The sequence below is a fragment of the Alosa pseudoharengus genome, unplaced genomic scaffold (assembly GCF_046254945.1).
Source record: "Alosa pseudoharengus isolate Yale_2024_CS ecotype anadromous, Long Island Sound unplaced genomic scaffold, YU_APseudo_1.1 YU_APseudo_1.1_scf_7, whole genome shotgun sequence".
In the NCBI taxonomy this organism is placed as follows: Eukaryota; Metazoa; Chordata; class Actinopteri; order Clupeiformes; family Clupeidae; genus Alosa; species Alosa pseudoharengus.
The window spans coordinates 39,215,982-39,243,468 of NW_027468859.1; the positions used below are offsets into that span (position 1 = coordinate 39,215,982).

The following is a 27,487-nucleotide window of genomic DNA, read 5'->3' on the forward strand; positions in this document are numbered from 1 at the left end:
CATTACAATGAGCAGAAATGGCATTATGGACACACACTTTAATTGAGAATGTATTACACTGAATCCTATAAGTTGCTCGTGATAGGGCCTTGAGTTGGACACAAGGAATTTTAGTTTAGAAATTCGTGCTCACTATGAGCAAAGAAAAAAAACAGTGTTTGCTCCACAAAAAATGTCATGTGGCTACTTAGAGTAAATTGAGAATGTGTTACATTTTCAGAGTGAACCTTAAGTTGCTCCCACATTCTCAAGGCCCACGTGTTGAACCATGGTATGACAACATAACAAACAGGTGATCACAAGGTAAAGGTGCATTAAGATAATGGACTAATACATCTAACCTTGTCTTTATGTTAGCAGGGCTACACATGAGGTCAGGTGGAGGTGGTGGTGTTATGCTAGAGAGCTGGGCTAGCATGCAGTAGCTAAACAATGTACTCAAGGATTTATCAGTAAATACATTTTACATCATTTAAATCAATACAAAATTATGCCGTGACAGTTGACATGCAATTGTTGATTTAAAAAAGCTGGCCTATGCTGCCACCAGATGGAGATGTTATGACAGGTCATCCTTCAGTGCTTGGTGGTCCCACTCCTGCATGAGATATGGAATCACTTGACAACGCTTATTTGAGAAGCAGCACCAGTGAGCTAGGTTGTAGTTTAGCCATGGGCTAATTTCTTCTAATTTGAGATCAACACAAAATGCAATGGGCCATTAGCCTACCTGTGCATCTAACAGATGCACAGGTACGCTATATATAATTCAAAACTCGCTTTTCAAAATCTTAAAGGGGTCTTTAGTAACTCTAGTAACTCTAAAACACTTAGGCTTCTTGGTAGGCTTATGCCCTTTGCTGTTTCATTGTTCAACATATTAAAAATTCTGCAAAACACTGGTCTATTTTGTGTGGATTTGTATTTTCAAACAACTACATGGTAGGTTACGGCACAATGACTGACAAATATATTCATGGATAACACACTGCCATAAGCATCTAAGAGTAGGCCAAATGTAGGCCTGCTTTTAGCCTAGACTTAGGCCTACTGATTGCACAAAATGAAACCCCACCCTCGAGAAATTGTTTGATCACAAAGACGACCATTGCTGACCATTTTTTTCCTTTATCCCAGTGGTCCCCAAACTTTTTCTTCCGAGGGCCAGCTCACTATGCCTGGCTCTAAGAGAGGGCCAGAGACTCGGAGTATCAGTAACCATAAATAGCTTAGCAGCAACAACAGCAGTCTACCTTTGTTGAATATTCCATTACATTTAATCATAGGTTACTGCAATTTAATACCATTGTTAGCTGTGTTTATGTTGCCATCATGCCATATCAGTGTAAAATGTAGCTCAAATGAAATAATACTAATAAAAAGACTTTAGCATTCTCAAAAGTATTAGCAGGGAGTCCCAGAAGTATTATATTCCAAATGTGTGAACTCTGAACTCTGTGTCTGCATACACAGCTCAAGTTGTGAACAAGCAATATCCTACAAATAATTCAAAGTTCTCAACCTATGAGAGTTTTATGAAGTGCTGGCAAAAACATCTGAAATCCCCTTATGAGAACTTTGTGAACTCTATGAACATTTAAATGAGTGAATAAAAAAATAGAAATTATTATCCCAGAAAGTCCCAGAAATATGACTTAAATAGAAGTTAGTTAGTTGTTACCAATTAATTGATAAACTTTTAGAATACTTTGAGCACTGATGCAGTCAGCATAGGCCTCTAATATTGTTTGCAGGTAGGCCTACATTTCATTCCGTTTTCGATGGCAAACGCGAAACAGCGCCAAAACAACCACCAGTGGACAAAAAAAGTATTTCACGTGTATTGTTAAGACTCGAGAATGAATGGGGGGAAATTACGGAGGTCATAGTTTGACGATGTCGTTCTCCCGTGCGGGCTAGATGCTATATACCACGGACATGTTTTGGGGGGCCACCCAAAATGAGGTGGCGGGCCGTAGTTTGGGGACCACTGCTTTATCCAGTTTACCAACTATATCAAACTGTCATGGTTGAACTAGTGATGGCAAAGAAGCTGAAGCCCTACAGAGACCCCTGCTGGTCAAAGTTGAGGAAAAGCCCTACTGTATGGGAAAAAACCCTGTGTAGCAAATTGTTTCACAACCAGGAAATTATCAACGCAACGTGATGTGAATGCAATAGATATAGACAGTGTGGTTTAGTGTTGCAGAAATGATGCCATCTGGTCAAAAAGTAGCTCGTTTCGTTGTCCTTCGCTGTTTTTCAGATGTTTCTTCGTTTCGTTTTCTTCGATGAGTCATCCTATCCACAAGAGGTCGTTGCGTTAGTTTTTTGCTCATTTGGTTGACACCAAAGTGTAATACCTTTATACAGTCTATGGTTGGCACCAAACGTAGAGACGAAACAGTTCATGATGGGGGCTCGGGTTGGACGCATGTTCAGAAATTTTAATTTAGAAAATCGTGCACACCGTGAAATAGGAAGGGAAAAACCAGCCGCTGCTCCCCGACACCCAACTCCAGTGACTAACGTTACGGCTGAAAGCGCCGAGGGTAGGTGTTTGCTGATCACTTTTTAACCCATAAAACATAGCTTCTAGGTTACTGAAGTAAGTTAGGTAACGTCAACGCTAACGGTAACCTTGGTTCACACTATTCCGACCAGCCATAGACAACAACTCTGGGTTGGATAGTCTGGGACTCACATGGGACATGATTTCCTCTTGCTGCTAGTGCGAGGGTTAAACAAAACTATAGTGTCGCTTCCTGACATTTAATGCGTTATCTGTTAACGTAATATGCAATGACAGCTGGCAACCTCACTCACAGCAGCATGACATGATGCTAATTTGTGACCACTTTTGTTAATGTTGTTTTGGCATAATAGTCAGTTTCTCAGTCAGTTATCTAAACAGTTTCTTCTCCAAGCCAAATGATGTAAGAAACGTAGCAGCTAGTGGTCTGTCTCGTGTTTGCTCTCAAGGTAGGCTACTCGGCAAGGTTCGCTGCGATTGCGTTCATCCAGTCACACAGTCACAGTAGAAGCTAGCTTATTTGTGTTTGGCATCTTCACTGTATTGTCTGAACATTTTGAGAATATCTACTCTTGTTTTTAGAAATCACGGAGGAAATCCATAAGAAAAATGACCCATTGCTGGCATTATTGAAGACTGTCTATGTGGAATCAAAAGATCCAGCACCTCAGGTATGTCTTCCTAAAGCCTATGTTTTGTCCAGTGTGTGGCCATCAGGCAGTGATTTCTGAGTTGTTGGTGATTAATAGACTGGCGGTAACATTATGGTGGGCTGGCATGACGAGCTATGCTGTGATGCAAATTTCCTCAAGGCCACATTGTCTGGAAAACATGGTTTAATTGATCAGATGCATAATTGTTGTTGTTTCTCAAAGATAAAGGGATTTGCACTGAGAACTGCTATCAATTCCCAACATCACTGATATCTACATACTGCGTTGGATTGGTTAAATCCAGAGACCAGATTAAGGGCCCTTTTCCAATAGCAGTCTCCACCAGTGTTGACACATGTTACTTTTCACAGTCACTGTTGCAGTGTTCTGCCTCTACATGGTCACATACACTGGAATATATTTATAAATAAGAACCATTATATTACCACACATTTATATGTCAGTTTCAAGAACATCATGATAATTGAAACAGGAAACATTGGCATTAAAATCCTTCATGGCCAGTTCTAGTTCATTGTGTTTTAAACATTGTTGCATGTGTTGCTTTTCAGAGTGTGCCGTCTGAGTCAGGGACGAAAGCAGAAGCTGAACGGAGGCCATTAAAGTTTAGCTTGCCAGGTGACCCGTATGGTATCTGCGATATCACCGACGTCCCCAAAGGGAAAATCTCCATTGTTGAGGCTCTCAATGCACTCAACCACCACAAACGGGAACCTCAGACATGGACTCCAGAGAAAGTGGCCCAAGAGTACTCGTTAGACTTGAAAGATACTCGGGGCCTTTTGACCTTTTTTATCCCCTTTGAAGTGAAAATAATACCACCCAATGAGGGTGGGCCCCAACAGATTAAGGACTCTTAGGATCTAGGAGCACATTCTGTCTATATCTGATTCAAACTGTCAAGGTTGAATTTGTGTGTGCTCGTGCACAAATATTACCTGTTTATTTTGATATTCTGTGAATACTGAGAAGTATTTTTTTTCTGCCTAAAGTGGAGTACAATTATTTATTGACATACTGTTGCGTTAAAGATGTCTGTAATACCACGTTATAGAAGCAAAATGTTTTATGTTGTAATGTGAATTTAAAGAAAAGACGCACAATATTTTGAATCAGTCAATGGCCTTAATCAGTGAATAGCTGTGTATAATGGGGACTAACGTTGAGAAACTGAAGTAGCCCTGCAACCTCTTGGCCTCAGATAGGAGTGTTGCTGAGAAACCCTAAATGTTAAAAGCCTGGCGTGCACCAATGAGCCAAACCAATTATGACTAAGTCCTCTGGTCCCTCTGCAGCTCCAACTTACCAATCACTTGTACTAAAGATTCCCTGTTGCATCTACCTCTCAGATGGCAGTAGCTGATTCTGAGGAGGCGTTGAAATGATTCAGATTTGTTTTTCTGTTCCTTACCATTGGAATCTGGGCAATATGGGGGCCAAGGCAACACCTTCCTCTTTTGCATGTTTCTCAAAACCATTTGCCAATAATGTGTGCACTATGGCAGGGTGTATAATCATATTGTATTGAAAGAGTCCACACTCCTCATACTGTTGCTATGAAGGGCCTTAGATATGCCATGTGTGATTAAGTGACATATCTAGATAGGTTAAGTCAGAGTAGGTGGCAAACCTAGTAGAAGAGACTCATGGCTTCATTCTTTTAGTAAACCAGAGCAACAGGGCTCTATTAGGAGGCTTACCACCTACTCTCAGTTAGTTTACCCAAGTGTGTCACTGAACAACGCAAGAACATGGATTAGTAATAAGCCTGACAAAGTTGACTTGGAGTATGTTGTAAACCTCCAAGAACGTCATGGCTTCATTCTCATGCAAAAACAAAGCCATAGGGCTCCTCTACCACTTACTCTCCATGATCGCCGCCAGGCTGGTTGATCATCTAATCTGATTGGGATACCGGTCTAGAGTAATGGTTTGGTAGTTGGAACATGTCAAATGGATGTTAACATGAATGCCAGATCCAAGTTGCAGACATAACATAATAGCACCAAATAAAGCTGCAGTTGTGACATTTGACCAGCATACAGTAGTCTGTTTCATGTATGAAGGGGTATGTTCCCTCATAGCTTTTCACTACATATTGTGGAACATGTTATGCATTATGATTTGTTATTGTTAATATTCTAAATGTGTCTTTTTTTATTTTTTAAAGTCTGGCAAATACCCTCATCCTAGTAAACTTTAATGCATTTCATTAGTTATCATTGTTATCATGCATGCCCTTTTAATTGCATGTGCTATGGCAGTCAAACTTGATATTGGGCGGTGATGTCCCTCTATCAACGATACGATTGGTTAAAGAAATGCCAATCTAAACGTGGTCTCGTTGAAGCTCGTGATAGGCGTTTTGTAGCGTTGACGCAATCATTCATTAGCCTATGCTTTGAGGTAGGAACTTGATGAGAAGCCTTTTGGTGAAGAGAGTAAACAGTGATTTTTCATTGAACGTGTAAACGCGTGTTTACCGTGGATATAGACAACTCACTATAGTCAACAGATGCGTTTTTAGGAAACACCCGACCCTTACAATATTCACTCAAGAATTTAGAACACCTCATCGTCGTTTTTTAAGCGCAATCAGTGTTTCAGTGTTTCTTTGTCGCCGAAGACTTCCTCCTGTTAGCTAGTCCGCGTTGAGTATGTAGGCTAACGTTAACCTTAACAAGTGGATGATATCTACCCGGTATCCAGCCACACACAAGCAAAATCTTTACTAAGTGAAATGTCTTGTCGTGATTCTAACGTGATTACTAGATCATCACTACAGTTATTGATGTGGGTACCCTCACTTGATCAACACCGACATTTTCCTGCTCGTCTGACAGTGAATAAGGTATGGTTTGTCATTAACGTTACTTGTTAATAAGGTTGATTATAGATTTTGTATGTGAAAACCAGTAGCCTAATGAGATTCCGTCGTCTTACTTAGCAGCTACCGAAAGCATTTAAGTGTAACGATACGATAGCCTAAGTGACATGTAAGACGGAACATCTGTCTATTTCTAGGGCAACGGTTGAGCTAAAATGCTCATGTAAAGCACAATGTGATGCATTAGATCAATGTCTTTGTCCAACAGTTCAGTAAACGTCCGATTAAATCAACCTGGTAATAGTTTTACAGTCTATACGTTTTACTCAGGGAATAAATAAAGCCTTGTCAATGTCCAGGCAATAAGGTTGCCAAAAGAAGCAGACTTGCAGGCAAGCAGTGATGTCTTTAAGGCAGTCATAAACCCAAACCTATGGCAAAATACGTTAGCAGCATTGAAGGAACAAATGATTTTGATTAATGTAAATTATTATGTGATGTAGATGCTAGCCTATTACCAGATTGCAATTTAAATTCAGATGCTTACTGATCTAAGATAGATTAAGTGACCAGCTAATTAAGTGATAATTACTGTGTTGTGCTTCCCTAAATAAAGTAGGATGATATGGTTGTTATGCTTTCAGTGGGTGGATTGACCCTTGCTGTCAGTTGATGGCATATTTGCATGTAATGCATTAACTGTCTAAATGTAGTCTTTAATGCACACATTAGACAGTGTACTCGATGATACTGTAAGTCAGATGCCTGGGCCTTGATGCTGGGTTCAACAAGCACTCTGCATTGGACCATGTTGTCAGTGATTCTAGTAAGGCCTATTTCCCTTCTCCAGTTACTATGGTTTCTGCATTAGATACCTGCATTCTGACTTTGGTCCAGCTTTTTAAAATAATCTGATTTATTTGAATTCGGATTTGGAAATGTGACTTTCAGGTAAACCCATACTCTTTAAATGCCTGCTCAAATAGATTGATAGAAATAAAATATAATTTGCTGCAGTAAGTTAGACTTATTACTCCATTTACCCTTGACTCCCACCATGGGACATAGTGAAGATGAAGACTCCAATGTGTATCAGATTAAACATATTATTCTTTGCCTTACCCAGGCATCCCTGTTTTATTGCAAGATTTGTAGCAGTCACTGGTCCATTGGGCTGGACTGATAGTGGCATTAGCTGTACAATGTAGCTGATAAATGGGGTTCTGAGTTTGATCCATTTTTTTATACAGTACCATTTCCAAATCTACTTTGCCCTCCTCTAATTAAAAAGTCAACCAGGTGGCCTTGGATTTAGTACTTAGTTTCTACTCAATGCAGTGCTAATACTTTAGGCTTACATTTTAGTACATTATAGGTCTAAAAATGACTGCTAGTCCTCTCAAGCTGTTTGTTATGGTTATCTTTGTTTCAACCCTACCTGTTAACCTAGGTAGTAACAACAAAAACAAAGACTTAAATTCAACTAAACATGTTTCTCCACAGGAGAGAACACATGTTTAAATCCTGTCTCCATATCAGATTTGGGCGTAGCTGGACATCTGCTCCATAGCAGGCGTAAAATAATAGGCTATGCTCTGTTTGGACAAGCGATAAGATTTTTTTATTGCTATCAGATGTCCCCAGATGAACGTTTGCTTACTCCATCATGCTTTCCAGAAATGGCCCATTATATTAGGCTTGATCATCAGCTTGCGTGTTAATGTGTGGTTTTGGTGGTTTTATGTTGTGATACACTGAAAACAGGATGAGTAGGCTAGCCCAATGCTGGTTAGCATGCATAAAAAAAGCCTGTTCAGTGCCTTGTTATTACCTTATTCTGAAAACTCTGGCGTTCATTTTCTTATCAGCCTGTTCAATAGCCTACTGTGTCAAAGGCAGACTTTCAGTGGGTCAGTATCCACTAATGCTTTGTGTTTGTATAAACTAGCGTATATTGTGAGCAGCTGTCGGCGCCTGTACAAAACACAACCCCTATGCACAAGAAGCCACATCTCTAGGATAACGCAAAATGAATACTCAGCTTTATGAGACAAGGTTTATGGTGATTAAGCTTACCTTAATAGGATTAAAATTCAAAAGACTGGATATATCAGAGTGCACTCTTGCATAAATGCTAGGCTTTAAAATTAAACACACCCTAAAATTCATAGGCTTGGAAAAAGTATTTTTATTCTAGAAGTCTTGTTGGAATAGACCAGAGCCATTGTGATTAATGGATCATTTTAGAAAAATCATAGTGTGTTTTCAAAATGATATGTTTTTTTATTCAGTAAATTTTAGATTTAATTGAATATATTTCCTTCTGTCTGTCTGCTCATCTGTTTCCAGGTTCCTGTCACACGATTCATCCCCAGTGTTGGGATGCCACTGCTGAAGCTACCACATAGGGTAGAAGACTTGTAGTCACCATGCCTCAACACAGGTCAGCTGCTTGTGAAGAAGAATGGTGTATGCCACTCACACTACCATTACTCATGCTGTGGAGGTCAACACAACCTTTGCCAGCCTGGTTGGTTTTGGGGCGCTGAACTCCACCCAACACCCCGAGGCTCACCAGGAAATGGAGCGGGCCTCGGCTGAGAACAGTTCTGTGGGATACAGGACATTTTCAGAACCAGTGAGTCTAGCATCACAGGACACTGAGCGAGGCCTCAGCCTCCCACTGCAGATTTTCTTCTGCACCGTCATCATTGCAATCCTGTTGGTGGCCTTCCTTGGTAATGTGGTGGTGTGTCTGATGGTCTATCAGCGTGCTGCCATGCGCTCTGCCATCAACATCCTGTTGGCTAGCCTAGCGTTTGCAGACATGATGCTGGCAGTCCTGAACATGCCGTTTGCCTTGGTGACCGCTGTAACCACAAATTGGATCTTTGGGGACATCTTCTGCAGGGTGTCAGCCATGTTCTTTTGGCTCTTTGTCATTGAAGGGGTGGCGATCCTGCTTATAATTAGCGTGGATCGCTTCCTCATCATTGTACAGAAACAAGACAAGCTAAGTCCACGCAGAGCCAAGGTTCTCATTGGAATCTCATGGGGCTTGTCGTTTTGCTTCTCCTTCCCTCTGGCTATTGGGCAGCCATCTCTACAGATCCCCCCCAGAGCCCCACAGTGTGTGTTTGGCTACACCGGTGAACCTGGCTATCATGCCTACGTTGTGCTAATTATGCTAGTCTTCTTCTTTGTACCATTCATGGTCATGCTGTACACCTTTATGGGAATCCTGAACACCATCCGCCATAACACTATTCGCATCCACAGTCATCCTGACAGCATCAGTCTGAGTCAGGCCAGTAAACTGGGCCTTATGAGCCTGCAGAGGCCCTTCCAAATGAACATTGACATGAGCTTTAAGACGCGTGCCTTCACCACCATCCTCATCCTCTTCTCCATATTCACTGTATGCTGGGCCCCATTCACCACGTACAGTCTAGTCTCGACCTTCAGCAGTGGCTTCTACCACAAGAACAGCTTCTTTGAGATCAGCACCTGGCTCCTCTGGTTGTGCTACCTCAAGTCGGCTTTAAATCCCCTTATCTACTACTGGAGAATCAAGAAGTTCCGCGACGCCTGCCTTGATTTGATGCCCAAGTACTTTAAGTTTCTCCCCCAGCTGCCTGGCCATACTAAGAGGCGGATCCGCCCGAGTGCCATCTACGTGTGTGGAGAGCATCGTTCTGTGGTATAACAATTGACTTGAATCACAGCTGAAGTGATCCTTTCCTGTTAAGACATTTCTAACTAATTGTAGTAAGCTGTGATTGTTTTTTGCTTTCTAAGGATGTGTCTTTGCTCTGTGGAAATCAAGTTTACAAAGCCTGTAAATTAAGTGCTTAAATTGATGGTTGACAACCTGAAAATCGTTTGTTGCCATTGATATGTACTAGAATGTTTTGTTTAGGGAACACCAGTCAGGATGCTGCTATATCTGGTGAAAATGTGCAATTTCAGTGTACTGTACAATTATATTGAATGTAATACAATGTGGATATTTGTTACATTGTTAGTATTGTTTAAAGTGTCTTTTTAAGTTTCCTTAAGATAAACCCAGTCTACTTTTCCAGACTGGTTAACTTGATTGTTATTGAGGCTGTGAACATGAATCACAAGTGAAGAGTGTATACAATGGAAAAGAGCATTTCCATAAGTAATCTGCACGCTCCTTAAATGTACTGTTTGTCAAACTATATTTTACATACTGTATATGAATTCTTGCATCTGTTACAGAAGACAGGTGTCACACATCACATGCAGTTATGTCTGCTTGTGTAGACTATTTTTGTAAAATGATATTGTGAGAGTATATGGAAACTGTAGTTGAGGGAGCTTTTATTTTCACAGTGGTAAGATAAGTGGTGACTACCTCTGAGGATTTGCCTCCCTCCTCAGAGCATTTGCACAGGAAGACATCATCTGTTGTGTATTTGTGTCTTGTTTTTGACTCTTGATGCCCCAATTAAATGGCATATAAACCATTTCTTTCAGATGCCAGAGTAGCAGCACCTGACTGGACTCTGCCGGTTTAACAGCGTTTTGTATGCTCTACATACCCTTGTTCCTTATCAATGTCTTTATTTCTAAAGCCAGCCGATTTTCACCTGTACAGAATAATGCTTCTTTATTATCTATAAATTGGAAGTTCACATTAGAAAATATGAAACGCTCTGTTTGAATGCTTGAATGTTTAATAGGTAATTTCTGAATTAAACTTTCTTTGGAATTTAAATTGTGTAATTCATTGTGTTGTAGGTCTCTTCAGAATATAATTGGTAATGAGCGTATTGGACCGAATGAATGCCCAAAGAGAGGGTGCAGACAGCCCAATGAGTCAGACGCCAAAGGGCAGGAAATCCAAGAGAGGTTAGATGGGGTTTTAGGGTGTGGGTTTCAGGGGTAGGCATCCCCAGTGGGCCTCTGGTTGTCTAGCCAGTTTAATTTAGATGAGGATAATTCAAATGCAGCTAGCGCTGGGTTGAGTTTATTCCTCTCAGCTTTGTAAATACAAAGGATGATTTTCTTAATCAGTGTCCTCCATGGAATTCATTATTCTGCCAGCAGTAGCTAATGAGTACGTTCAGCTCTTTGAAGCTCACCTTAATCATAGCTCAGGGTGCCATTACTAAGCAACAGGAACTTACGGCTGTCTCAAGAGATGCTGGAGAGATGCAAGGCTTTATGCTCTGAGAAAAGTACCTTGCTCCTGAGAAATGGCATGCCTGTATGGACATTCTACCCACAATTTGCAATTATCCATGAGACAACTGTATATGCAGGGAAAAGAAATATAGAAAGAAAATGTTCACAATGGTTGAACCATTAAAAATGTTTTTGCTGTCAGACACTGATGCTTTTGACTGACCATCTAATTGATGTTAACTTATGCTCTGTATGCCAGAGAATGGTTTCCAACGAGCAAAAACAAAAAAAGCCTCGCCTCTTCAGCCCTAAAGAATTAAACTCCCTGATGTTTTCCTGTTCCATATGTGATCATGAGAACTGGATCACCTAGGAACCTGATGATGCAAACAGCTGCCCAGTTGAAGCTGCTTTATTCATGTAATGTTTTTAATGTTAAAGTATTGATATTTAGTCGTTTAGCTGGCTATTTCCATGTGACCAATATTAAAAGCATAGGCTACATTTGAATCATTGAGCTGTGCTGTGTGAGTCATTAGCTCTCATAATAGCATCGTATTAAAGAACATAAAGAGTCCTTTTATAATTCTGTTGGCTAACACACATAATTAATGTCTGTTGATTGTTGCAACTAGACATATTATGGAACTTTAGAACAGAGGAAATAACATTAAGTCAAATATTTTGTAACAATATATCTTGTGTTGCCAAAAATCATTTATTTACTTTGTGTTATGGATCATATTAACTAACACTATGAGATACTGTGCAAAGAATCATGTGTAAGCCGTTGGCCTGCCTATATCACGACTGAAATATTATTAGCATTCTACTTCTGCTCATGTTATAGCATTAATTGCTCCTGATAATTGGTCATTGTTATGAATATGTTGGTCTTTAAACATGGAATCTGGTCATCTTGAACAAATAGTTTTAAATCTGTGTCATCTTGTAGGTGATATAGCCCAGTAAATTAGACTGAACCTGATGTAAACTAAGCTAAAAGGAATTATTAATGCAACAATAAAAATCCCCATTTCAGATGAGATTGTGTAAACTCTCAATTGCCAGCATTTTGTAAACCTTAACCTTGAGAGGACCTTGTCCTTCTTTAAAATAAATTGAATCTCCTTTCCAGTGAAGTCCTCCCTTCTGTGGTCAACTCAAGTAGTCTGAATAGACCTAACAGACTGTTTTGTCTGTCAGGGTGCTGTGTTAGTGTCTGGTGATTCCCCCAACAGTACAGACCTAATCAGCTGTTGGTGTTATTTTAGACACCATACCAAGCAGAAGTGGGATCAGAATTCTCACCTTGAAAAATGTGGTTTGTGCTTGAGATAGCTCTTCCTTGTTTCCATGGCAATAAGGAGCACGTGTCTACAGAGTCAGTGTATGTGTGTTGCACGTGTCTTGCATCTGACAGAAGAAGTAGCTGTCAAAAAAATCACACTAGACCCACAAGACAGCTAGCATTTAACAAAAGGTGTTTAGCATGAAGTTGGTTAATTAATTAAGTGAGGTTCTGCAACATGTCTGTTCACATGAATTTAGGTCTCCAAAATGCAAAGTAAAATATCCTCAAAGCCTAATGTAATCATCACCATCATCATCATTAGCATTCATCCATTATCGTCAATCCTATTACAACATTTTCCACAAATGGGTGTGATTTTTTTTTTTTAAAGGCTATTTGGCAAATTTGGCTATTTTGGTTTTATGCTCATCGTTTTCCTGATTGTTTATTGTTGTTTGCAGCGGCTCGCTTAGTCAAGCAGTGATTAATCATGGCTCAGCCACCAGCTGATCTCTCATATCAGTTTAACTCTTGATATACTCCATGGTCTGTCATGTCAACCCTTGTAATCCATTTGGTGTCATGGTATTCCCATTCTTAAGGTGTTTTTTACTGTAAATTCAGTTATTTACGCAGTTTCCCTTCAAGTCAATTTTGTAACATATAACACAGTAATACTGCACCAATTTATAAATGGATGGATAAATATCTAAAGTTAGGCTATGTTGTGACTGTTTTTGAGCTACATCAAAATCATGTTAGATAACACAAATCCCTGCATTACATTTCCTATTCACCAGGGCTCCTATAATGTCATACACAGATGAGCAACTTATCACTGTTGACATGGTAACACCAACACGACAGGAGTGAAATCATTTCCTCATCTTTTAGAAATGTGCTCCTCCCTCTCATCAGTCAAATTGTAGCCCACTGCTTTAGGTACAGAGCAGATAATTACCGGTATGCTCAATGTTCAGAGGATAGCTAAGAATAATGGTTGTCTATATATATTTACAGGAGATGCCACTAGAGATGCACCTGTTTTCATGCTATGATGTGAGATTTTACAGTTGTCTACAAATGTAAAACAAACCACACAGGTACTGAGGAGTTGACACAACATCAAAACAAAATGTCAAATAATAAATAAAAATGATATTTACATGCTAGGTAAGTAGACCTACATAATAGACTCAAGATGGCAAAAGGCCATTAATCAAACAGTGATAGGAACATTAAAATAGTGCCAGTGAACACATCAATTAAAGTAATCTCAAAGAATGTGTATTCACATCATACATTAACTTTGATTACCTTACATCAGAGAAAATACACATATGCAATTAGATATGCACACATGCACTGTCATACTGAAACTCTCTTGCTTGAAAACTTCTGAGGCCTGCTAGGGACAAGCTCAAATAACCAAGCCTCTGATGCAACAGCGAAAAGATACGATACAGTTCCACTGTAACAACATGGTGGGCTATGAGAAGTACAAGCCTTTTGGAGAGAATAAAGTGACAGAAGAAGACTGACATTAGACAGGTTGTATTGATGGGTTTTTAATTACTATTTGTATCTTTGAGCGCTACAAGTGCATTATCAACTGGGGGACACAACATGGGTGCAATGTGGCACCATACTGAGGGACACAACATGGGTGCAATGTGGCACCATACTGAGGGACACAACATGGGTGCAATGTGGCACCATACTGAGGGGACATCTTCAAGGGACAGTTCACACAAAAAGATGAAAATACAGTTAGTCACTACACACCTGCCTCCCAGCACAATCTTATTGTATTCATGATCCATTTCAAATCCTGTGCAAGTATGTTAAGCGATTTGTTTAGGTTGCTGACCTTCTGCTAGATAGGCTAGCTCATAGTTGTGTTTTTCTGAGAAATTAAAGTTGGGGGCTGGTTGTTTGGTTGGTGGAGGTTGAGTAACCCAAGGTTTTTGTGTGAATTATCCTGTTAAGGCAAGATGTACAATTCACTGACAGGCATAAGCATTGTTTTCAATGCAGTGCTAGGTCATTTATTTACAGTACCACCTCTCTGAGGTTGCTTATCTCAATTCACATACATTATCCCACAATGTTCAATAGAGACAATGTCAGTTAACTAAATGAATGTATCAGTGTGTAGAATGAGGGTATCATCCTTTCACAGCTGAGCTATTGAAGCATAGGTTATTTGTGCAGTTACAGTAAGGCTGGAATCGAATACAGCACTGTTTCCTGCCAAATACCACAGCTACTTGGGGGGTGTGGGGGTATGGGGTTGAAAGAAAATTATATCCCATCCAATTCAGTCTTCACATATATCCACAAAGCAGCGGCGTCAAATAGCTGGCTTACCATATGTATTTTATTAAACCATTTAATAATTTTATTAAACCATTTATCCATTCTGTTGTCAGTTCAACAGGTTTTATTCCTCGGTCACTGAGTTCTTTTTCTGCGAGAAGACAAGGTCTTTGACCTCTGCGGTCAGCGAGAGCAGCTCTTTGTGGATGTCCTCGCCGTCGTCGTCCCCCTGGCCGTCCCCTCCTTCCTGCTCCGGCTTCTTCCCCTGGCTCTGGCTCACCAGCTGCTTGACCACCAGGGCCTGGTATCGGGAGAGCAGCTTGTGCTGATCCTACACAGCCGCAAAACACACCTGCAGTTAGTCCATTAGCACACACTTCCCAATGGGGCAAATAGAAATGCTTCACTTATTTGGATGGCCTAGATGGATATCCATGGCTATCATCACGTTAGAAGACAATTTAAATGCAATGTAGCAATAGTAATGTGGTCTAAAATGAACACTAAGTCTAAAAATAGAAATGTGGTCTAAAAGGAAAACCACAGTTTTAACTTCTTTGTTGTTGCTTATCTGTTATTAACAGATGAAAACAATCATTTGTTGTTGGTGGAATGAGGGCATGGGGATTTGTGCAGTGTAGTGGTGAATGTGGAACGGCACCTCAGGGATCTTGCCGACCAGAGTGCCTATAATTTGGGGCACACAGCGTCCAGGCGCGTGCAGCATGCAGTGGGTGCTGGCCTGGAACAGCAGCACACTGGTCAGGTGCAGCACCAGCGCAGGGTCCTCCGTCAGCTTCAGCTGCTCCAGCAGGGCCTGCCGGTGCTGAAAGAGGGCCTGCCTGTGAGAGCACACACACACACACAGAAACTCAGAAACATATTGAAGCTGATATCACTGTAGTAGTGTAGCTGGCTAAAATTAATTCCACAATATCTACATCATTTTCTGAAGGAGTACATGCGGATGTGTTTCACAACTAAATTAACATTGGTGCCTTCTTGATGAAACCTTTGAATGAGGTGTTACAAGATACACAAATATTGCTCACATGAAACCACACAACTCCTGCCCAATGTCCTTTTGCTCTTAATGTGCACTAAGATGCTCCATATTGAACATGTATGTGTTGAGTACTGTACCTCTCTCTCTTCTTGTCTCCTCTCTTTAGCATTAACCCACATTCTTCTGCTGCAGTTTCTAAACTGTCAATAAAGTCCTCAATGCTCTGTAAAAAGAAATGTGCACACCAGATTATGCAAAATGAAGCTATTTCTATACCACTAGCAACTGACAAAAACTCACGTCTTCTTTGTGTAAGTTTTAGCAGAACTTCAACAGAACTGTTAAATGGACATGCTCTAGTTGAACCAGTGCCCTACTTTTCCATTCAGACTGTTGTGGAGCCTCATTAGAGGAGCCTTAGTTTCATTTGACAGCTTTCCCAAGATCTTCAACCGAACCTGAGGGACACATCATATTGGGCATAGAGTTTCACTCACTTAGATACAGGAATGTGAAGTTTGGTAAAAACATCAACATCAACACATCAGCCTGTTACCTCATTAGTAATAGCCCCAGAACTATCTGAAGTAATCAAGCCATCTGACGCCACAAAGTTGACTAGGATGTTAGTGACATCAGAACACACAGTCTTCAGCACATGCTTGGCAATATTGGCTTGGGTTTCATCTGATGAAAAGAATTCAATGTATTATTAGTTAATTTATTAATTGGACAAAAATGTAAAATCAAAAGCACAATGCATATGTGGTCCTTATTTTCTTCAGCAACTAAAAATGACATACCTGAGAAGACTTTTGTGCCCTTATCAAAAAGCTTGATGTTGTTGTACAAGTTAGTGACTTCATCCTGCAGGTCTTTCACATTCTGCTTGCGGTTGCCACCTGAAGTTGATGAGGTTGAGGACATAAATGTCGTCCGCACCACTTCCTGATATACTTTTGTCAAAGGTCTGTCAGATAAGAATTCAGGATTAAAGATTTTCATTCATACTTTAACTAGACAAAACAATGAAATCTGTCTTGGAATTTGCTACTGGAGAGAGTTGAATATGCGTCATAAGCGATGAATACCTCAGTAAGTGGTCTGCTAGGTCCAGGAGCATGTCCTCAGAGCAGTCACATACCTTCTCCTCCAAAACGGCCACAATCTCATCAACAGACATGAAAGGAATCTCTGCCTTACTATTGGGATCTTTTCAAAACAGATGAGAAATACACGTCAACGCAGTGAAAAATCAATACACGCTTAACAGCTTTGCCATGTTGCCTCTAGACTGGACTGGACACTTCATACAGTATGCAGCAGAGTGTGAGGTCACAGTACAGCATGTACTCGTACTTTGTATGTTGGGTCCAGCCTCATCGTCGCTGTCTTCGTCTTTCCTTGACCCCTTTTTCTTGGTTTTGCGGATCCTGATCTCTCGAGCGTTGCCCCCACCGCCACCCTTCACACTGCCACCTCCCTCTAGTGAAGGAAACATGCAAAACAGTTACTTTGACATGAACACAGGAAGCTAAACACCAGGCTTTAGTGCATCTTGTTGTTCTGCAGAAGCAGCCCATTGCTGGCTTTTGGGTATTCATGAGGGCTTTGGTCTGTAGTGCAGCACAGTGCGTCACCTGCAGCTTTCTTCCTACGCTCGTCCCTCTTGTCCTTTCTGGAGGTGGTGTTCTCAGCCAGCACAGATGGCTGCTTCAGATCCTCTTCTGTGATTAAAAATACCGGATTGTTCTTGACTTCCTGAAAAAGAAACAGATGACGTGGTGTTAAAAATAGGCACCACCATAAGATAAGAAAATATTACAAACATTCACATGTTATTACATATTGGCACATACATTTATTTATTTATTTATTTATTTTATTTCATTTCATGCAAATAATGTTTTAAAACAATTGAATGTTCAACTGAGTCTTCCACGACTGCTCTGAGCCTGCCAGGTGCATTTTGTGTCCATGCTTACTCTCTGTGCTTTGTGTTGCATGGCTTCATTGAACAGTGCCAGGCAGTTGCTGATGAACTTCTCACTGACCACGACGGTGCCACTCAGAACTCTGGCAGACGACTGCACGTTTGTTGTTCTCATGACTTGGTTGATCAGGATGCCAACATCCTCATTAGAGAAACTGCTGGGTAGGATGGGCTGGGCACATAAAGAGACACATAATGCACAAAGCACTTGATCATTTATGATCATTAGTGTCTGAACAGAGATCAACACTTTAAAATTTTTCCCTTGGGGATCAATAAAGTATCTATCTATCTATCTATGATAGTAATGCTAAAGTTCAGTATCCATGGCCTCAATGAACTTTACATACCTGTAAATCTGTCCAAGTAGCCGAGTTCACTGCCTCTTCCACTGACGCTTCCAGCTGGTCGACTAGAGCCTGACCGACACAGACTGACCTCAGGAATAAAAGTTTGCTGGACTTGAAGCGCTTCTTAATGTAGTTTACAGGATCCGGGATACCCAGTCGAGTCAAGGCTTCAAACTCTGAAAAGATGCAATGAGTTCATTTTAAATAACACACAGAGCAGCAATGGACAGGGCACTATTAACGCAACATAATGTAAGAACAGGTGTACCCTTTGCTGTAAAATTTCAATGTATACACACACACACACACCAGTCGTTGCACATCCGCAAATGGACGCCATTCTCTGTACTATTATCAGTGTTTCATAAAAAAAGGTGTTATTTTAAGATACAATAATTACAATAATTACATATTTAAGCAATAAGCCCCAAGAGGCCGTAGGTTACACTGATTCTACTGTACAACAGCTAAGGGGCGTAGAATTGTTGTAGTAAACTGTAAAAGCAGTAAACTGTTACTATAAATACCTGGCAAAGTTTCATAAAGTAAAGGCACAGCAACTAGAAATATAACGAGTTATTCCTAGATAATCATTCTTCCGCCAAGAAATATATTTCCTTTATCTGAATGGTTGCCAAGCAACGTCGAGACGCAGTTACTTTAACTTTTGTATCAAGTTATGGTAGCGCAGTAATATAGAACGAAATGCGGTCAAGGTGTATGTTTATGCTGCATTTTACAACAGCATCAAACGTGATTCAGCCAATCACAATCAAGGACCGGAACTATCAGTTTTAGAATGTTGCTTTACAATGGTAAAGACAGGGATGTTCTTTTGTGGTTCGTGCTAAGTAACCAGTAGTAAACCAGATATTACAGTCAAAACTCACCCAGATATCCGTTCTGCTTGAGGAAGGAGTCTACCCAGTTGCTCTGCGTCTTGGAGTAGATGTCAGGGATATAGACGGCTTTGTCCTGTCTGCCCCCGACCACTGAGCCCTTCAGACGGCCAGTGTTCACCAGCTCCTCCAGCACAGCTGGGGACAGCACACTTGGTCACCAGGGCTTACACACTTACACACTGCACTTACACACTTCTACACACTTGGTCACCAGGGCTTACACACTTACACACTTCTACACACTTGGTCACCAGGGCTTACACACTTACACACTTGGTCACCAGGGCTTACACACTTCTACACACTTGGTCACCAGGGCTTACAGACTTACACACTGCACTTACACACTTCTAGAATATTGTGGAATGGAACTATTCATCTGGAAAAAAATACCCTTAAAGGACTTTTGTGTTTCAAAAGTATATGTTTAAAAATTGCAGGAATTAAACATAGAATTGAATATACAGTCTCATACTAACAGAGACATATTCTTAAAACACACACACTTTTCACATATTCTTACAATTACTTACAATAAAGAAGATGTTCCTGAAACCCATGGACACCAATAAGATTACTAATGGGTGTTGGCCTGGAAACACAATGGCACATTAGACCTTAAAAGCATTTATAATTCTTTCTTAAACATGAAGTGAATGAGAGAGAGAGAGAGAGAGAGAGAGAGAGAGAGAGAGCAGAAAATGGGAATTAGAGAGAAAGGCCAAAACAGACAGATGAGGGAATTGGAGCATACCGAGTGATTGCACTGAAAAGACCTCGAATTCGTGCTTTGTGGCGTAGCACAAAGGCTTCTGTGAAGATGACCCCTCTGTTGTATTGGTCCATTTGACCTTGGATGATTTTGCCAAGGCGCACAGACAGCTCCTACCACACACAGAGCACAGTATTGTTAGATATGGGTCACTCTGATCACAAACCTTTCACAATGTCCTCTAGAGCTCTTGAACTCACCTCAGTAAGGAAGTCACCAGGCAGATCATAGCTTTTGCAGAGCTCAGGGATGGTTACCTGACCGGCCTCTTGCAGTTTATCATTAACCTCCTCAGCAAGGCCATTTAGGTAGTTCCTGGGGTGGTATATGGAGATCCACATATATAATCACAGCTGACATCAGAGGGGTATACTATAAAATGAGATGAGTGGTATGTTGAGCCTAAATCCTGAGGTGCGTTCAATGAAATAAAATTCACCAGGAACGTTCACCTCTGTTTGTCAAATTTGAACACACTCCAGGCTTTATGCTAAACATATCATGCTTCGTAGGGTATCCTGCAGGTTTTCCATTTGGGACAGTCACAAGACAAGACACCTGTTGAGCATTACAATGTGCTGCTAAAGCAAGATGTACCAAGATGTGTGTTTGATTTATTTAAGCGTAGAATTGTGTGTATCTGTGATGCACATGAAAAGTGGAGCAAAAATGCACATTACATGGGTCTATTGAACATCATAGACAAAGATACTTACTCATCAATCAGCTGTCCAAGAATCAGCTGAACGCTCCGATCTGATTTTGCAATTTCATTGGCTCTCTTTTCAACATGTACTAAATCCACATTAATGATCTGTAAACAGAGCAAGATGTACCCAATCACCAAACAGTGGGCCCATTAGTTAACAGCCTGCATGCATCATCACCTATACCAGTGTAAAGAGGCATCAGATGCTCAGACTTGTAGTTGATCTCAAAAAAGTTCTCAATTCAGTGATAGCACTTCATGGCAACATTACACTTATAAACATTTTATATTTATTATTGGTCATAAATAGCCTCCAGTTTCTTATATATATTCATATATATTTTGTAACAACCAGTGTGCATTTGATAAATAAAGCCTCTCTTTCACTTAAGCTTGATGGTAATTGTGATTTTGGTAGAAATACTACCGTCTGTAATAGCAATTACTTGCAGACTGTCTGAAATAGTGGGATCAGTGCATCCCTTAAAATAAAGTATTTAAAAGGATAACATATGGTAACGGTGGCTGTAGCAATTGTAATGAAATGGATGAAGCACCATTACATTGTAATGTTTGCAGGTTTACTTCAATCTAACAAACTCACTTTTTGTAGGTCCACAATGTTGATTCGACCTTGAATAAACAGAAGGGTAAAGACATGTAAGCACCAACCTAATTCCAATTCATCCAATAGAAAAAGCAGTTGGGGGGAAAAACGCTGAAGCTATTTATGGAACATGCCTTGCAACAGCCCATGTCATTTTTAACAAACTGACCTCCATGAATATAGAGTTCATCCCGAATCTCTCTGGAAATTTGACTTGGTGTAATGTATTCTTTTCCGTCCAGTGTATGCACAACATCTAATTTCTTTTCCTCCACAAGTTTGGCAACAATCTCTATGCAATTCCTCTCCGACAGTCTACACCACAGGAGGAAAAAAACACAGGGCAAGGAGTGAGAAAAAGTAGAAAAAACTAGCACATTTCGCCATGGCATTGACATGACTCATGCACGATTTTCCACCGATCACTTGCGAGTAAAGAATTTGAATTTGACAGCTGAACATTTTCTAAATATGGTGGTTGTTAATAAGTTGCCTGGCCATTATAGTCTTTAGGCTATAATGGTTCGATAGTGGTAAGTCGTAGTAGCGTGTTTGTATAATAGTAATGGAGAAGAAGTGAAAGGGAAGTGGAGCAGCAGCCTGAAAAGCTTTTGCCTAAGAGGCTGACTTGCAATGCTTTTGGAGAATAACTTAGTCTTGGCTGGGCTAGTTGTAACTTCGAATGATCTATAATGATCTATACAGAACACTGCATTCAAATCGTAGAAGACTTGGTCACTGACACGTTGTTGTCCTACAACAAACATCTGTTTAATGAAAGGTGGTTGGTTAACATTAATGTTAGTCAACTTTAACTTAGCATTATATCGTGCAACAATAAAATCTGTCGCTAACTAGCCGGCAAGTTTTAAAACGCACCATCATTCAAGGTGTTTCAATGCAATCAGATCAGGCTAAATTGTTTTGGACCGCTGAAAGACGTTATGTGAACACCGTGGTCATTTCACACTAAAGCAAACGGCACTACACAGACAATCTGTCAGCTTTCAAGTTAGCTAGCTGTGATAGCTAACCTACCGTTGCACAGTGTCTGCAAATTGTGCTCTTTGAAAATCTGCAGCGAGTCGCCTGATTTCTTCCCAATCAGCTGCCATTGTGGTATCTAGTGAGTTTTCTTTTTTAAATTATTCTGTTGTCAGAGCACTGTCGCGTTCCCATCAGCTGCGATATGGTTGTAGAAAGTAGGGTGAAATAGTAAGCCTAAATCTTCATAATGTTGACAATCGGCATGGAAGGCAGACCCACGTCAGCTTAGAAAAACGTAATACGGATAGCCATTAAGTTCAAACGTCTTTCGTATATGCGGTTGGGAATATCCTGTTCACATAAGGTTTTCATAGGCGTTATATATTCTCATATAAGGCCTACTCTGATACATATCAAATACCTTTTCACTTTTCACACATTGCTGTGCATAGTGATATTTATTGGCAAAAATCAAATGTTTATTGGCAGAAGATCAAAACCCCAGGATTAGAGATCATGAGCACAAGGCCAGAACATGTGTGTTCACAATAGGTCTGAACTGCTGTAGAACTAATCACTGATCTATAAAACATAGGCTACAGCATATAAAACAAGCAGTGATGACAAGATACTGTCCTCATGTTTTTGACATTTCCACAGATATTTCAGATGTGGCACAGTCATATGAAATGTGAAAGTTCATCCTAATCATCAGGGCATAAATAAGACAAATGATCCACCAAAGCTTAAGAATATAGCATGTAATGATGCCTGACAGTCACACGTGTCTATTTACTGAACAGTTTGAATAAGTGGACTGTACCACAAAACTTCATAGATATTTTGAGCCTGTGAATAAGTCCACAAATGTACATATTTATGTGAACATTTGTGTTGAAATTGTTTAGTCCCAAAACCATGTGTCAAGATTATTACACACCTTGTACTCCTTATGTTTTTTAATGTAATCACAGGCCCGGCATGTGTGCTCTGCCCAAAAAGAGGCCATTTTCACTTTGAATTGTTTCCGCCAGTCAAAGTACTGCAAATACACATTGTCATTCTTATCTAGGTACAATAGGTGCTCAGCTAACTCTTTAGGAGTGAGGAAATCATCAACATGTATGAAGGCATCTCCTGGCACAAAGTTCTCATAATTCTGCCTAGAGGGTCCAAGGACAATGGGCACTGACCCCACAGAGAGAGGGTTGAAGAGTTTCTCAGTGATGTAGTCTTTGTGGATGGAGTTTTCAAACGACAGATAGAATTTACAACTAGATATTGTCGATAAGAACTCTTTGTCAATGACGTATTCCCCAAAGGCTTGACCATACGTATGTACCTCGATGTGCTTATACAACTCATTGTAGTATTTTACTCTGGCGTGGTCAGCATTCCAGTTACTGACAATCCAGCACACTATCTTTGTCTTGGTTGGCAGTATGAACTCCTTGTCCTCCTGAATGGGCACAACTGACCCATAAGGCATCTGCATGTCCGCATCTTGTCGATAATTCAGAGTCACATTAAACAACTTCTCAAGTCCTGGAATTTTTTGAGAATGAGACGGTGATTCCAGATTCATCCATATCCACTTTTGAAATGATGGACGCTGCAGTGGGGGCAGGTTTGATAAGTCCTTGCTTATGTCTCTGTGGTGAATAATGACTCCACTTGATTTATTATATAAACTCCGGTCTGCTGTCAAGTAGCAGCCATCAACATTAAAAAATGTATTACAAGAGTCCAAATCATATGTCTGACCGAATGGCCATAGCCAAATGAGCACTATAGTCTGGTCCACCTCTTTTTTGACAATAGGTAGAGCTTTAATCTTGATTGCAGATGTTACTGTTTCTGTGGGCCCTGAAAGCCAGTTATTATTAGATGGTTTAAAGTACATAAAAAGTACAGTTACAAAACAGCCAAGCAATAGGAATCCAATAAGAAGTGGCCGCAGAATTCCATTGAAAGATGTTGAAGGCATTCTTTGTGCTGTTTTAACAGAGGAGACATAACATCATTTCAGATTAATTTTAATTAATTTGTATGCATAAGACAGATGATAACAAATATGTATATTGATGCAGGCTATGTTGGGGTTTCCTCCCAAAATATCACGTCATGCAAGTCTACTATGGGAGTATCTTAAGTATACAATACACCAGAAGTTTTACACCAGAAATTGACAACTTACCTGATATCATTAAAACTGCACTTGCCCACTTGGGAACCACATTGATTCATCAGTATACCACTTTATATAGACCTATAGCTTAAATAGAATATTTGAAAAGAAAAGTGTACAGGAGAAAAGATTACACAGGAAAAAATATTATTCAAAGTATTCATTCTATAGGTCTTCTGTTTGGGCATTTTCGATTTGATCTGAGTCTGATCTCCATCTGATTTCCAGACTCCCTTGAACAAAAATGCAAAAAACATATATTAGCTTTTGAGATAATAAAATGCTTATTTAATGATAGTAAGAGAAATCCAAAGTGATGAATAATTGCATTCCCATAACACTGATAGTAATATCCTGATTATAACACAACTCACAACACAGCAGGCTTATCTCTGTTCAGTACACGCCTCCAATAGGTTACTATTGTGACACTAAGGACTGTAACAATCTTGTCCAGGTTCGAATTCCCTAGAGGAAAATGCCTTATAAGTATATGGTCTGCTTAATTACAGTGGTGCAAAAGAACCCATAGATCGAGATTTATTTTTTCGATCTATGAATAAATACAATACGCGTGAAAACCTTCTCCATGTTACAGACAAGTTATTTCACATTGCATCACACTCAACGGTAAATGGCAATTTTTTCCGATTTCTACCATGTAGGCTGCGTAATTGGCTAACGCAAATCAAATCCTGACGCTTTTGGTAATAAAATGGAATGTTTGCTGACAGTGGCAGCGTTATTTCAACCTGACTTGCTGCAGTGTTTGGGAACGTGGTAACGTAAGGAGCAAGTGCCAAATGATTTATGCATCCATCAAGTCCTTGGGAAAACGCGACTGTCGTCTTTGGCCACCATTACGCTGCACAAGGGTGTAGATTATAAAAAAACGTATACTAATCACACAACTGAGCCTACGTAAGTGGTTGAGATTGTGGCAACCCAAGAAAATAATAGAACGGAGTAATATATTTCGCCATTTTTTGGAACTGTAATTGCATGCAAAATGTTTTGATTGCTGCTATTAAAGAATGCTTAATCAAGCACTCACCTTACGGATATCTTTATAAATGAGACCGGCTACATCTAGGCTTTTATTGCCGTTTTCTCGTGGTGCATAGGCGATTGAAAAGACATTCACCTGCCATCTCCATCCTGCCAGCTCCAGCTCTTTCCCCCTTTTAACTTGCGGCAGATGTAACCAGCGAGGACTCGATACCCCCCTTCGTGGCTGTTCCTGGTGCTTGCTGCTCATCTTCAGAGCTGTGTGTCTCTGTTTTTTTCTAAAGTGTCATCTGTTATTCAAATGAATGGAAAAAATATAATGGTGCAGAAACTTGTTCATTTGTGTCATTGCCTATTATTGAATGCTCATATTTGTATTGCCCAAACCAATTCTGATTGAATAAAATTGGCTGTGAAATGGCATTCCTATGTTCTTCATATATGCTTAATTCTGATTGCCAGAGGCAAAATGTGCAGTACTGTTGAGATGGGAATGATTAGAACCTTTGAAAATAAATGTAAGTTTAGAAAAAGTTCTTAAAGGCCATGTGAAATGCAATATACACTGCTCACTAAAAAACCATTATAACCTTACAAGTGAACTTAACATGACCTCTAAACTTTTGAATTATAATACTTAAGCTGGTGTTGTAATGTAGAATTTAGTTTCTCATGTTATGATTTCATACAACATTTGGGTTCTATGGAATTGTTTACTTGTTTTCTTATTGGGCGAGAGACAGATATTTCCATAAGTGGGAATATCCCAGGTCAATAGAATAATCTGGTATTTTAAGGTTAATTAGTCGGCGGTAGAATTAATGTATTGAATCAACACACTTGTGATTGTGGGGTTGTTACCTTCGCTACTCAACCTCAGAACCTCGAGGTTACAGCCAAACAAAACACCCGTGATTATATCATTACCCAACTCAACTCATACTCACACAATTTCAAATTGCTTGACCTTATTTCAGCCTTGGTAACTGAATACTAAAATTAAACTTGGTTGATTGTCAGTTATCAGTCTTGTCCCGTGGGTCATGTGCACTGCTGTTATTTTCTTGTAACTTAAATTTGGACTATAAATAATTAACATTAGTTTGGATGGGATTCTGATAAGCAGTCACTCCACCTCAGCCTCTCCAAGGTCTTTATGCTCTCTGGTTGACCAATAAGTATACCCTGCAATGTGGTTTGTTTGTAGGCCTACACATCACTTGAATTCATGAAACACATGAATTTTACTTCAAATGTGTTAATAGAAATAATTGTCAGTGTGATTTATTGATGTGCTCCCTGCATATGCATTTAAAATAAATTAATAAATTAAATATATTTGTAATGTAGTTCTAGATGTTCTGGTCAACATTAATCTCAGTTGAGCATTTTTTGTGGGAATTGAGTCATCACTAGGTAGTAAACAATACAAACCAGTGGTCCATTTTTCTGGCTGGAAGATAATATATGTGATTATTCTTATAGCATGTTTATATAGAATAGAGAGAGAGAGAGAGCATGCAAACCTAATCTTTAACTTGAGCCGGACACCAAATTGCATACTGTCACGCCTGAGTTCCGTATGCTGATCCCAGAAGTCGAGGTAAAATGGATTAGAAGTTGCATTAGAGATTGCTATTGATATAACCTCAGCTAACGTTTGGTGTTTACTTGGAACTGGCAACATTACCAAGTGACCTTAGCGCCACATTGTGGCAACATTGCTCATGTCACCAAATGGCAACTTCATAGGGAGGGAAAGTGAAAACCAGCGCCCCAAGTGGTTGCGTTCCTATCGAAGAGCAGCCAATGTTAACCCCTTCAGACCCCAATTATGTTCCAAGGTTGTGAAAAATATAATAATGATTTTTTCCCATCCTTAATGCAACCATAAATGAGAATCAATAAAAAAATAATTTTTATCACAACCTTTTAATTGTTATTTTTTTTGTCCATTTCAATGTACATCGGGTCCAAACAGTTGTTAAAATACCAACATCATATGACAACATCATACCTATTTTTTGTCTTATAATTCACATTGACATCACATGGAACATGAACTTGAACAGTTCAAATGATGTTTTTTTGTAAGGTCCAAAGAGTTTTAAAATATAACATCATAGTTTTTTTTTTTTTTTTTTTTTTTTTTTTGCAGGTCAAA

General features: G+C 39.8%; 4 protein-coding genes across 4 annotated transcripts; 2 read left to right on the forward strand and 2 right to left on the reverse strand.

Annotated features, from left to right (window-relative positions):
• Positions 1–2,401: 2,401 nt before the first annotated feature.
• Positions 2,402–5,247, forward strand: ndufaf4 (NADH:ubiquinone oxidoreductase complex assembly factor 4). Its single transcript, XM_076273015.1, has 3 exons — positions 2,402–2,552; positions 3,116–3,204; positions 3,759–5,247. The coding sequence occupies exons 1-3, from the start codon at positions 2,411–2,413 to the stop codon at positions 4,065–4,067; spliced, it is 540 nt and encodes a 179-aa protein (XP_076129130.1). The 5' UTR covers positions 2,402–2,410; the 3' UTR covers positions 4,068–5,247.
• A 367-nt stretch (positions 5,248–5,614) lies between these two features.
• On the forward strand, positions 5,615–10,778 carry gpr63 (G protein-coupled receptor 63). The gene is made up of 2 exons (XM_076273014.1): positions 5,615–6,058; positions 8,384–10,778. The coding sequence occupies exon 2, from the start codon at positions 8,499–8,501 to the stop codon at positions 9,738–9,740; it is 1,242 nt and encodes a 413-aa protein (XP_076129129.1). The 5' UTR covers positions 5,615–6,058; positions 8,384–8,498; the 3' UTR covers positions 9,741–10,778.
• A 3,252-nt stretch (positions 10,779–14,030) lies between these two features.
• On the reverse strand, positions 14,031–22,403 carry ufl1 (UFM1-specific ligase 1). Its single transcript, XM_076272491.1, has 19 exons — positions 22,179–22,403; positions 21,310–21,455; positions 21,138–21,166; positions 20,541–20,638; positions 20,025–20,139; positions 19,807–19,937; positions 19,586–19,644; positions 19,041–19,187; positions 18,151–18,326; positions 17,793–17,972; positions 17,448–17,568; positions 17,167–17,292; positions 16,899–17,019; positions 16,611–16,777; positions 16,364–16,494; positions 16,185–16,265; positions 15,945–16,030; positions 15,463–15,643; positions 14,031–15,132 (listed from the first exon to the last, which is right to left on the reverse strand). The coding sequence occupies exons 1-19, from the start codon at positions 22,253–22,255 to the stop codon at positions 14,926–14,928; spliced, it is 2,379 nt and encodes a 792-aa protein (XP_076128606.1). The 5' UTR covers positions 22,256–22,403; the 3' UTR covers positions 14,031–14,925.
• A 628-nt stretch (positions 22,404–23,031) lies between these two features.
• On the reverse strand, positions 23,032–24,114 carry LOC143109614 (4-galactosyl-N-acetylglucosaminide 3-alpha-L-fucosyltransferase 9-like). The gene has a single exon (XM_076272390.1). The coding sequence runs from the start codon at positions 24,112–24,114 to the stop codon at positions 23,032–23,034; it is 1,083 nt and encodes a 360-aa protein (XP_076128505.1).
• Between the last annotated feature and the right edge of the window lie 3,373 nt (positions 24,115–27,487).

Excerpts from the sequence above, each read along its gene's own strand:
- ndufaf4 (XM_076273015.1), top strand. The coding sequence starts at position 2,411 with ATGATGGGGGCTCGGGTTGGACGCATGTTCAGAAATTTTAATTTAGAA. Across the intron at positions 2,553-3,115 it reads TACGGCTGAAAGCGCCGAGG|AAATCACGGAGGAAATCCAT; the intron begins GTAGGTGTTTGC and ends TCTTGTTTTTAG. Across the intron at positions 3,205-3,758 it reads CAAAAGATCCAGCACCTCAG|AGTGTGCCGTCTGAGTCAGG; the intron begins GTATGTCTTCCT and ends GTTGCTTTTCAG.
- gpr63 (XM_076273014.1), top strand. The coding sequence starts at position 8,499 with ATGGTGTATGCCACTCACACTACCATTACTCATGCTGTGGAGGTCAAC.
- ufl1 (XM_076272491.1), bottom strand. The coding sequence starts at position 22,255 with ATGGCAGCTGATTGGGAAGAAATCAGGCGACTCGCTGCAGATTTTCAA. Across the intron at positions 17,973-18,150 it reads CTACTTGGACAGATTTACAG|CCCATCCTACCCAGCAGTTT; the intron begins GTATGTAAAGTT and ends TTATGTGCCCAG. Across the intron at positions 17,569-17,792 it reads TGCAACACAAAGCACAGAGA|GAAGTCAAGAACAATCCGGT; the intron begins GTAAGCATGGAC and ends TTTCTTTTTCAG.
- LOC143109614 (XM_076272390.1), bottom strand. The coding sequence starts at position 24,114 with ATGCCTTCAACATCTTTCAATGGAATTCTGCGGCCACTTCTTATTGGA.